The following is a 12,105-nucleotide window of genomic DNA, read 5'->3' on the forward strand; positions in this document are numbered from 1 at the left end:
CCTCGTTCATCAGTGCCTTGCAGTGCTGTGGGATAGGGAGTGGGGTTGCTGCCACCACACGGTGCCGCGGTGCAGCCACAATGCAACAGCACCACCACCGAGCAGCTTAATGCAGACACGGTGTGCTGGGACCACCACAAAGCAAGTCCATGGTACGTGTGCAACGTGCCAGCATCACCACACACCTTCCTGGCACAGCCACACAGGCCCATGGGGAAGCTACAGAGTGCTGGTACCACCACCACACAGCGTCACAAACCTATGGAATAGACATTACATAGCCAGCAATGCCGTCTAACACCATCACGGTGACCACCTTCACAGCCACAGCGTGCCAGTACCACCGCACATCAGCACCATGCTACAGCCACAGTGTGACACTAACAGCACACAACACCACTTTCCCATTACACAATAATCATGGTGCAGCCACAGTGCCTCTGTACCGCCACACAACACCTCCATGGTACCGCCATTGTGCTCCAGCGCCGCAACCCTGTACCTCCAGTGCTGCAGCCAAAATGCACCTGCACCACCACACTGTCACACACCACCACGGTACAGCCAGAGTGTGCCTGCACCACTGCACAACAGCATCACTGCCCACCCTCTGCTGCTGTTTGTATGGAGGGAGCTGGTTGATGCAGTTGCTGAACCTCTCTCCATCATCATTGAAATGTCCGGGCTGTCAGGAGATGGAGACTGGAAAAAGGCAAACGTCACTGCCATGTATAAGAAAGGGAGGAAGGAGCTGCCAGGGAACTCCAGGCCGGCAAGCCTGATCTGTGTGCCTGGGAAGGTCATGGAGCAGATCCTGCTGGATGACACGCTAAGGCTCATGAGTGACGACCAGGTGACCCCAGGCAGCCGGCACGGCTTTGCCGAGGGCAGATGGTGCCTGACCTGCCTGGTGGCCTTCTGTGATGGAGTGACGGCACTGGGGGACAATGGAAGGGCGGCTGATGTCACCTACCTGAAGCTGTGCAAGGCCTTTGACGTGGTCCTGCACCGCATCCCTATTTGTAAAACGGAGAGATGAGTTCAGAAAGTAGACTCTTTGGTGGATAAGAATTGGTTGGATGTTCACAGCCAGGTGGTTGTGCTCAGTGGCTCCATGTCCAGGTGGAGGCTGGGCTCGAGCCGTGTCCCCAGGGGACCTTCTTGGGGCCGCTGCTCTTCAGCATCTTGGTCAGTGTCGTAGTGGGATTGAGTTGGCTGACAACACCACGCTGAGTGGTGTCACTGACACAAGAGGAAGAAGGGACGCCATCCACAGGGACCAGGACAGGCTTTGGAAGTAGGCCCACATGAGCCTAAGGAGGTTCAGCAAGGCCCAGTGCAAGGTGCTGCACTTGGGTTGGGGCAATCCCAGATAGATGTGCAGGCTGGGAGAACTCCATGAGTGCCACCCTGAGGTAAGGAGTTGGGTGTCCTGCTGGACAAAAGCTGGACACGAGGCAGCAGTGTGCGCTTGCAGCCCAGAAAGGCCAACTGCATCCTGGGCTGCACCAACAGAGAGTGGTCAGCAGGCAGGGAGGGGATTGTTGCCCTCTGCTCTGCTCATGAAGATCTTGACCCCCATCACATGAACGATGTGAAGTTTTTGCAGCAGGCCCAGAGGAGGGCCAGAAAGACGCTCAGAGGGCTGAAGCACCTCTTCCTCTGCAAACAAAGGCTGAGAGAGCACGGGTGTTCAGAATGGGGAGGAGAAGAAGAAGGCTCTGAGGTGACCTCGCTGAGGCCTTTCATTACTGAGGGGCTTATAAGCAGGATGGAGAGTGATTTTTTACACGGTCTGATGGCAATTGGGTAGGGAAGAAAGGTCTAAAACTAAAAGAGGGCAGATTTAGGTGAGTTATGAGGAGGAGGTTTTAACTCAGAGGGCTGTGAGGCGCTGGCACTGCTGCCCAAAGCTGTGGGTGCCCCATCCCTGGAGGTGGGCAAGGCCATGGAGGGGCCTTGGGCAACCAGCCTGCAGCTGAGAGCTTGGCAGCAGAGGGTCACTGACACCCCTTCCAACCCAAGCCATACTAGAGTTTGTGATTCCATGATTCTGTGATTCTATGATTCTGTGTGATGCCTGTGGTGGCCACCGCTCTGGAACTTAAAATGGAAGGACACCCAGCCCCCATAGTCCACCTTCTGCCTCTGCTGCCTTTGCTTTCCTGGAATTAAGCCCCACGCTTCCCTGAAATGACAAGACCCTGGGCAGTGCAACTGGATTTATTGCAGGGACAGCTGCTGGGGGACAGTCCACATCACATGCGCCGCAGTTTATTCAAAAGTTTTCCTGCCACACCAGGCAGGAATGGAGCCAAAATGTTGCTGAGAACGTTCAGAGCTGAGCTAATCCAGGTGTCCCGCTCCCTGTTCTTCTTCTCCTTCTGCAGCTGTGTGATCAGCTCCTGCATGGCTGCCGCCTCACGCTTGAAGCCCTCTTGCACCAGTGCTTCATACTCCTGTATGGACAGGGAGCCGTGTTAGTAGCAGCATACAATGCCACAGCACAGCCCAGTGTGCTGCTACGAGCACAGAACACATCTGTGGTACGCTCGCAGCACCATCACAGCGCTCACCTTCTTGTGGTGCTCCAACACGCGCTGCTGCTCTTCCAGCCACGCACGCTGCTCCTCCTTCAACTGTTGCTCCAGCTGACGTTTGTGCTCCTCCATGGTGCGCCGCTGCTCCTCCAGCTGTGCCTCTGCCGCTTTCTGGGCCGCCTCTGCCTCGGCCGCTGCTGCCTCCCGCTGCCGCTCCGCCAGCTCCAGCTGCACCTCAGTGGCCTTCAACACCTGTGCCAGCCCCTCGCGCTCCCGCAGGAACACCTCCAGCACCGCCTCCGCCTGACCGCACAACCATGCGGCACAGTTCCATCGCACCTGGTGCCACCCCACCGCCCTCCCCCACACCCCACTCACCCTGACACCCTTGTCGGGCCGCCGCTTGTACTCCTCCAGCACGCGGTTCAGGTCCTCCTTGAACAGCTGTGCACCACCAGGTGCCACGTAGTCCCCATTCTGCAGGCGCAGCTCCACATCCCTCCAAAGCTCCTGCAGCACCGCATGGCACCGCTGCTCCGACGCCTCCTCGTTGCGCCGGCAGAACTCGTCCTTGGCCGCCTCCAGCTTGCGCTGCGCCACAGATCAGTGCTCAAGTGCACGGCCGTGCCTCCAAAACCCCACGGTGTGACGGCAACTCACCACCAGCTCCGCATGGTACTGGCGTTCATGGTCGGCAAAGGCACGGGACAGGAAGAGGGCGATGGCGCGTTGCTCGCAGTCCCGATGCACGGCCACCAGAGCACTGCGTGAGGCCGTGGGCAGCACCAGGCCCTGCTCCATGCCCCGCTGGTACTCGGCCACCGCCGCCTCCACTGCTGCACTGTTCTCGGCCCGTGCCAGCGCTGTCACTGCGCTCTCCACGCAGGGCACCGCGCCGCTGGTGATGGCCGCCACGTATTTCTCCGCCAGGCCTGCCAGCACTGTGAGAGGTGACGGCCACCCGCACGCGTCACCGCCACGCACGTGTCCCCGTCACCGGCACGCGTCCCCCGCACGCCACCCATTCTCACGCTGCTGCCACTCACCGCTGCCCGTCACCTGGTGCCCACCCGGCAACACCTTCACTGGCGCCTCCTCCCAGATGTACCGGCAGAAGGCGTCCACCTGCTTCCGGAAGCCTGGCTGCAGCTCGTCCTCCCGCAGCTCCTCCAACCGCTGCAGATCCGCGTCAGCTGCTGGCCGCTCCATCGTGAACAGCTTGCGGCGGGGAAAGAAGTCGCGCAGGCAGCTCCGCAGCTCATTGCGTTCCTTGGCCTTCTTCCCGTCCCCTGCATTGCCACTGTTAGCACAGAGCCTCCGACTGCGGATGCACACGGTGACGCCTGGGGACACACGCTGGTGGCCATACCGGTCTGCTTTCGCAGTATGTCATCCAGGTACTCATCCTCACTCAGGGCCTTTTCACCGGCCCGCAGCTGCAGTGTGAAGTCACGCACGGTCCAGACGAAGCACGGGAAGACGCGGACAAAGTTGGATGTTGGGTTGTCGTTCTCCTCCCGCACGCGGATGTGCTCCGTCAGCTCCGTTACCAGCCTGTGGGACCCACGTCACCCCGTCAGCGTTGTCACTGCAGAACCTTTGTCACACCATCACCTCCCTCCCGGCCATCCCCGTACCGCAGCTGCTCCAGTGCCCGCTGGTCAATGGTGCCAATGCTGTTGTACACCAGGGTGCTGGAGAGCAGCACCGCCAGCGTGAAGATCCAGGCGTCGCTGTCATCGTCATCCTGCACATATATCCAAGTTACTGGGGCTCCACTTCCACGGGGTTTTTGGGACCCCATCACCCCTGCACTCACCTTTTTGGGGTCTCCCAACCCCTCGGTGTCCAGCAGCACCAAGGTCACTCCCTGCCGGCGCGGGTGGGGCAGGCACCACATCCAGATGCCCTTGGTCTCCGCATGCACCGTGGGGCCCAGCGGGAAGCCTGTGGGCAGTGAGCTGTCAGAAATCCCACAGGATGCCCCTCCAAACGCATGGGGTTTCCCCCTCTGCTCACCAGTGCGTTTCTGCGCCAGCCGATTCATCAGGAAGGACTTCCCAGTGCGGTACAGCCCAGCGATGGCCACCACCACCAGGGGCTGGGTGACACTGCGCAGCACTGCCAGCGCCGTGCGGTTGAGGGACAGCACGCTGTCCTTGTTGGTCACCAGGCAGAGGGGAGCCGGCATTGGGAGCATCGGAGCGTCCATGGTTGTGCTGCTGCCTGCTGTGATCACAGACTGGAAACTGCAATATATAGTGAAGCCAGGTCCTGCTCCTCCCCACCCTCCACATCCTGTGTCTTTGATTTTCCCTTTTTTCTCTTCCTTTCCTGGAATACTAATTCCCGGAATACTGCTTAATTCACTGAAGTCACATGACCTGTACCATATCGGTGGATTCACTGCAGGGACTGCTGGTGGGGATAAGAGCTCCAGCATGCTGCAGCACTTTGCTGACAGTGCCTGACACCTGGCTGGCCACTGAGGGCAGGGACAGCACAACCACGGTGCCCATGACACCCATGGCTGCTGGATGCAGCGCTTCTCCTCCTGCAGCCACTTCATCTACAGCTGCAGTACCATTGCCTCATGCCTGAAGCAGTCCAGCACCAGTCCAGCTCCATGTCCTGTGGGACATGGAGCCGTGCTGCTACTGCCTCACAATGCCAAGGTGCATCCACAACACCCCGACAGCAGAGCACAGTGCCTCTATGGTACAGACACAGTGTGCCATCACCACAACACTGAACCTCCAATGCTGCAGCCAAAATGCACCTGTAGCACCACGCAATCACACAACACCACGGTACAGCCAGAGTGTGCCTGCACCACTGCACAGCAGCCTCACTGTGCTGGCCATGCAGGGCCCAGCCCCAGCTGCTGTTTGTACGGAGTGAGCTGGCTGATGCAGTTGCTGAGCCGGCTGGCTGGCAGATGTCCCCAGAAACTGGAAAAAGGCAAACACAGGCCCATGGGGAAGCTACAGAGTGCTGGTACCACCACCACACAGCGTCACAAAGCTATGGAATAGACATTACATAGCCAGCAATGCCATCTAACACCATCACAGTGACCACCTTCACAGCCACAGCGTGCCAGTACCACCGCACATCAGCACCATGCTACAGCCACAGTGTGACACTAACAGCACACAACACCACTTTCCCATTACGCAATAATCATGGTGCAGCCACAGTGCCTCTGTACCGCCACACAACACCTCCATGGTACCGCCATTGTGCTCCAGCGCCACAACCCTGTACCTCCAGTGCTGCAGCCAAAATGCACCTGCACCACCACACTGTCACACACCACCACGGTACAGCCAGAGTGTGCCTGCACCACTGCACAACAGCATCACTGCCCACCCTCTGCTGCTGTTTGTATGGAGGGAGCTGGTTGATGCAGTTGCTGAACCTCTCTCCATCATCATTGAAATGTCCGGGCTGTCAGGAGATGGAGACTGGAAAAAGGCAAACGTCACTGCCATGTATAAGAAAGGGAGGAAGGAGCTGCCAGGGAACTCCAGGCCAGCAAGCCTGATCTGTGTGCCTGGGAAGGTCATGGAGCAGATCCTGCTGGATGACACGCTAAGGCTCATGAGTGACGACCAGGTGACCCCAGGCAGCCGGCACGGCTTTGCCGAGGGCAGATGGTGCCTGACCTGCCTGGTGGCCTTCTGTGATGGAGTGACGGCACTGGGGGACAATGGAAGGGCGGCTGATGTCACCTACCTGAAGCTGTGCAAGGCCTTTGACGTGGTCCTGCACCGCATCCCTATTTGTAAAACGGAGAGATGAGTTCAGAAAGTAGACTCTTTGGTGGATAAGAATTGGTTGGATGTTCACAGCCAGGTGGTTGTGCTCAGTGGCTCCATGTCCAGGTGGAGGCTGGGCTCGAGCCGTGTCCCCAGGGGACCTTCTTGGGGCCGCTGCTCTTCAGCATCTTGGTCAGTGTCGTAGTGGGATTGAGTTGGCTGACAACACCACGCTGAGTGGTGTCACTGACACAAGAGGAAGAAGGGACGCCATCCACAGGGACCAGGACAGGCTTTGGAAGTAGGCCCACATGAGCCTAAGGAGGTTCAGCAAGGCCCAGTGCAAGGTGCTGCACTTGGGTTGGGGCAATCCCAGATAGATGTGCAGGCTGGGAGAACTCCATGAGTGCCACCCTGAGGTAAGGAGTTGGGTGTCCTGCTGGACAAAAGCTGGACACGAGGCAGCAGTGTGCGCTTGCAGCCCAGAAAGGCCAACTGCATCCTGGGCTGCACCAACAGAGAGTGGTCAGCAGGCAGGGAGGGGATTGTTGCCCTCTGCTCTGCTCATGAAGATCTTGACCCCCATCACATGAACGATGTGAAGTTTTTGCAGCAGGCCCAGAGGAGGGCCAGAAAGACGCTCAGAGGGCTGAAGCACCTCTTCCTCTGCAAACAAAGGCTGAGAGAGCACGGGTGTTCAGAATGGGGAGGAGAAGAAGAAGGCTCTGAGGTGACCTCGCTGAGGCCTTTCATTACTGAGGGGCTTATAAGCAGGATGGAGAGTGATTTTTTACACGGTCTGATGGCAATTGGGTAGGGAAGAAAGGTCTAAAACTAAAAGAGGGCAGATTTAGGTGAGTTATGAGGAGGAGGTTTTAACTCAGAGGGCTGTGAGGCGCTGGCACTGCTGCCCAAAGCTGTGGGTGCCCCATCCCTGGAGGTGGGCAAGGCCATGGAGGGGCCTTGGGCAACCAGCCTGCAGCTGAGAGCTTGGCAGCAGAGGGTCACTGACACCCCTTCCAACCCAAGCCATACTAGAGTTTGTGATTCCATGATTCTGTGATTCTATGATTCTGTGTGATGCCTGTGGTGGCCACCGCTCTGGAACTTAAAATGGAAGGACACCCAGCCCCCATAGTCCACCTTCTGCCTCTGCTGCCTTTGCTTTCCTGGAATTAAGCCCCACGCTTCCCTGAAATGACAAGACCCTGGGCAGTGCAACTGGATTTATTGCAGGGACAGCTGCTGGGGGACAGTCCACATCACATGCGCCGCAGTTTATTCAAAAGTTTTCCTGCCACACCAGGCAGGAATGGAGCCAAAATGTTGCTGAGAACGTTCAGAGCTGAGCTAATCCAGGTGTCCCGCTCCCTGTTCTTCTTCTCCTTCTGCAGCTGTGTGATCAGCTCCTGCATGGCTGCCGCCTCACGCTTGAAGCCCTCTTGCACCAGTGCTTCATACTCCTGTATGGACAGGGAGCCGTGTTAGTAGCAGCATACAATGCCACAGCACAGCCCAGTGTGCTGCTACGAGCACAGAACACATCTGTGGTACGCTCGCAGCACCATCACAGCGCTCACCTTCTTGTGGTGCTCCAACACGCGCTGCTGCTCTTCCAGCCACGCACGCTGCTCCTCCTTCAACTGTTGCTCCAGCTGACGTTTGTGCTCCTCCATGGTGCGCCGCTGCTCCTCCAGCTGTGCCTCTGCCGCTTTCTGGGCCGCCTCTGCCTCGGCCGCTGCTGCCTCCCGCTGCCGCTCCGCCAGCTCCAGCTGCACCTCAGTGGCCTTCAACACCTGTGCCAGCCCCTCGCGCTCCCGCAGGAACACCTCCAGCACCGCCTCCGCCTGACCGCACAACCATGCGGCACAGTTCCATCGCACCTGGTGCCACCCCACCGCCCTCCCCCACACCCCACTCACCCTGACACCCTTGTCGGGCCGCCGCTTGTACTCCTCCAGCACGCGGTTCAGGTCCTCCTTGAACAGCTGTGCACCACCAGGTGCCACGTAGTCCCCATTCTGCAGGCGCAGCTCCACATCCCTCCAAAGCTCCTGCAGCACCGCATGGCACCGCTGCTCCGACGCCTCCTCGTTGCGCCGGCAGAACTCGTCCTTGGCCGCCTCCAGCTTGCGCTGCGCCACAGATCAGTGCTCAAGTGCACGGCCGTGCCTCCAAAACCCCACGGTGTGACGGCAACTCACCACCAGCTCCGCATGGTACTGGCGTTCATGGTCGGCAAAGGCACGGGACAGGAAGAGGGCGATGGCGCGTTGCTCGCAGTCCCGATGCACGGCCACCAGAGCACTGCGTGAGGCCGTGGGCAGCACCAGGCCCTGCTCCATGCCCCGCTGGTACTCGGCCACCGCCGCCTCCACTGCTGCACTGTTCTCGGCCCGTGCCAGCGCTGTCACTGCGCTCTCCACGCAGGGCACCGCGCCGCTGGTGATGGCCGCCACGTATTTCTCCGCCAGGCCTGCCAGCACTGTGAGAGGTGACGGCCACCCGCACGCGTCACCGCCACGCACGTGTCCCCGTCACCGGCACGCGTCCCCCGCACGCCACCCATTCTCACGCTGCTGCCACTCACCGCTGCCCGTCACCTGGTGCCCACCCGGCAACACCTTCACTGGCGCCTCCTCCCAGATGTACCGGCAGAAGGCGTCCACCTGCTTCCGGAAGCCTGGCTGCAGCTCGTCCTCCCGCAGCTCCTCCAACCGCTGCAGATCCGCGTCAGCTGCTGGCCGCTCCATCGTGAACAGCTTGCGGCGGGGAAAGAAGTCGCGCAGGCAGCTCCGCAGCTCATTGCGTTCCTTGGCCTTCTTCCCGTCCCCTGCATTGCCACTGTTAGCACAGAGCCTCCGACTGCGGATGCGCACGGTGACGCCTGGGGACACACGCTGGTGGCCATACCGGTCTGCTTTCGCAGTATGTCATCCAGGTACTCATCCTCACTCAGGGCCTTTTCACCGGCCCGCAGCTGCAGTGTGAAGTCACGCACGGTCCAGACGAAGCACGGGAAGACGCGGACAAAGTTGGATGTTGGGTTGTCGTTCTCCTCCCGCACGCGGATGTGCTCCGTCAGCTCCGTTACCAGCCTGTGGGACCCACGTCACCCCGTCAGCGTTGTCACTGCAGAACCTTTGTCACACCATCACCTCCCTCCCGGCCATCCCCGTACCGCAGCTGCTCCAGTGCCCGCTGGTCAATGGTGCCAATGCTGTTGTACACCAGGGTGCTGGAGAGCAGCACCGCCAGCGTGAAGATCCAGGCGTCGCTGTCATCGTCATCCTGCACATATATCCAAGTTACTGGGGCTCCACTTCCACGGGGTTTTTGGGACCCCATCACCCCTGCACTCACCTTTTTGGGGTCTCCCAACCCCTCGGTGTCCAGCAGCACCAAGGTCACTCCCTGCCGGCGCGGGTGGGGCAGGCACCACATCCAGATGCCCTTGGTCTCCGCATGCACCGTGGGGCCCAGCGGGAAGCCTGTGGGCAGTGAGCTGTCAGAAATCCCACAGGATGCCCCTCCAAACGCATGGGGTTTCCCCCTCTGCTCACCAGTGCGTTTCTGCGCCAGCCGATTCATCAGGAAGGACTTCCCAGTGCGGTACAGCCCAGCGATGGCCACCACCACCAGGGGCTGGGTGACACTGCGCAGCACTGCCAGCGCCGTGCGGTTGAGGGACAGCACGCTGTCCTTGTTGGTCACCAGGCAGAGGGGAGCCGGCATTGGGAGCATCGGAGCGTCCATGGTTGTGCTGCTGCCTGCTGTGATCACAGACTGGAAACTGCAATATATAGTGAAGCCAGGTCCTGCTCCTCCCCACCCTCCACATCCTGTGTCTTTGATTTTCCCTTTTTTCTCTTCCTTTCCTGGAATACTAATTCCCGGAATACTGCTTAATTCACTGAAGTCACATGACCTGTACCATATCGGTGGATTCACTGCAGGGACTGCTGGTGGGGATAAGAGCTCCAGCATGCTGCAGCACTTTGCTGACAGTGCCTGACACCTGGCTGGCCACTGAGGGCAGGGACAGCACAACCACGGTGCCCATGACACCCATGGCTGCTGGATGCAGCGCTTCTCCTCCTGCAGCCACTTCATCTACAGCTGCAGTACCATTGCCTCATGCCTGAAGCAGTCCAGCACCAGTCCAGCTCCATGTCCTGTGGGACATGGAGCCGTGCTGCTACTGCCTCACAATGCCAAGGTGCATCCACAACACCCCGACAGCAGAGCACAGTGCCTCTATGGTACAGACACAGTGTGCCATCACCACAACACTGAACCTCCAATGCTGCAGCCAAAATGCACCTGTAGCACCACGCAATCACACAACACCACGGTACAGCCAGAGTGTGCCTGCACCACTGCACAGCAGCCTCACTGTGCTGGCCATGCAGGGCCCAGCCCCAGCTGCTGTTTGTACGGAGTGAGCTGGCTGATGCAGTTGCTGAGCCGGCTGGCTGGCAGATGTCCCCAGAAACTGGAAAAAGGCAAACACAGGCCCATGGGGAAGCTACAGAGTGCTGGTACCACCACCACACAGCGTCACAAAGCTATGGAATAGACATTACATAGCCAGCAATGCCATCTAACACCATCACAGTGACCACCTTCACAGCCACAGCGTGCCAGTACCACCGCACATCAGCACCATGCTACAGCCACAGTGTGACACTAACAGCACACAACACCACTTTCCCATTACGCAATAATCATGGTGCAGCCACAGTGCCTCTGTACCGCCACACAACACCTCCATGGTACCGCCATTGTGCTCCAGCGCCACAACCCTGTACCTCCAGTGCTGCAGCCAAAATGCACCTGCACCACCACACTGTCACACACCACCACGGTACAGCCAGAGTGTGCCTGCACCACTGCACAACAGCATCACTGCCCACCCTCTGCTGCTGTTTGTATGGAGGGAGCTGGTTGATGCAGTTGCTGAACCTCTCTCCATCATCATTGAAATGTCCGGGCTGTCAGGAGATGGAGACTGGAAAAAGGCAAACGTCACTGCCATGTATAAGAAAGGGAGGAAGGAGCTGCCAGGGAACTCCAGGCCAGCAAGCCTGATCTGTGTGCCTGGGAAGGTCATGGAGCAGATCCTGCTGGATGACACGCTAAGGCTCATGAGTGACGACCAGGTGACCCCAGGCAGCCGGCACGGCTTTGCCGAGGGCAGATGGTGCCTGACCTGCCTGGTGGCCTTCTGTGATGGAGTGACGGCACTGGGGGACAATGGAAGGGCGGCTGATGTCACCTACCTGAAGCTGTGCAAGGCCTTTGACGTGGTCCTGCACCGCATCCCTATTTGTAAAACGGAGAGATGAGTTCAGAAAGTAGACTCTTTGGTGGATAAGAATTGGTTGGATGTTCACAGCCAGGTGGTTGTGCTCAGTGGCTCCATGTCCAGGTGGAGGCTGGGCTCGAGCCGTGTCCCCAGGGGACCTTCTTGGGGCCGCTGCTCTTCAGCATCTTGGTCAGTGTCGTAGTGGGATTGAGTTGGCTGACAACACCACGCTGAGTGGTGTCACTGACACAAGAGGAAGAAGGGACGCCATCCACAGGGACCAGGACAGGCTTTGGAAGTAGGCCCACATGAGCCTAAGGAGGTTCAGCAAGGCCCAGTGCAAGGTGCTGCACTTGGGTTGGGGCAATCCCAGATAGATGTGCAGGCTGGGAGAACTCCATGAGTGCCACCCTGAGGTAAGGAGTTGGGTGTCCTGCTGGACAAAAGCTGGACACGAGGCAGCAGTGTGCGCTTGCAGCCCAGAAAGGCCAACTGC

The 12,105-nt window shown here is 59.1% G+C and overlaps 2 protein-coding genes across 2 annotated transcripts; both read right to left on the minus strand.

Annotated features, from left to right (window-relative positions):
* Positions 1-2,251: 2,251 nt before the first annotated feature.
* On the minus strand, positions 2,252-4,752 carry LOC306950334 (guanylate-binding protein 1-like; the record flags this gene model as incomplete). Its single annotated transcript, XM_079540565.1, has 9 exons — positions 2,252-2,459; positions 2,577-2,843; positions 2,919-3,131; positions 3,201-3,481; positions 3,587-3,829; positions 3,910-4,094; positions 4,178-4,287; positions 4,360-4,487; positions 4,560-4,752. 9 exons carry the CDS (start codon positions 4,750-4,752, stop codon positions 2,259-2,261), a joined length of 1,821 nt encoding a protein of 606 aa, XP_079396691.1. The 3' UTR covers positions 2,252-2,258.
* Positions 4,753-7,556: 2,804 nt separating this feature from the next.
* LOC306950336 (guanylate-binding protein 1-like) lies at positions 7,557-10,057 on the minus strand (the record flags this gene model as incomplete). Its single annotated transcript, XM_079540567.1, has 9 exons — positions 7,557-7,764; positions 7,882-8,148; positions 8,224-8,436; positions 8,506-8,786; positions 8,892-9,134; positions 9,215-9,399; positions 9,483-9,592; positions 9,665-9,792; positions 9,865-10,057. 9 exons carry the CDS (start codon positions 10,055-10,057, stop codon positions 7,564-7,566), a joined length of 1,821 nt encoding a protein of 606 aa, XP_079396693.1. The 3' UTR covers positions 7,557-7,563.
* Between the last annotated feature and the right edge of the window lie 2,048 nt (positions 10,058-12,105).

The sequence above is a fragment of the Tetrao urogallus genome (genome assembly GCF_951394365.1).
Source record: "Tetrao urogallus genome assembly, chromosome: 10".
NCBI classification, from domain to species: Eukaryota; Metazoa; Chordata; class Aves; order Galliformes; family Phasianidae; genus Tetrao; species Tetrao urogallus.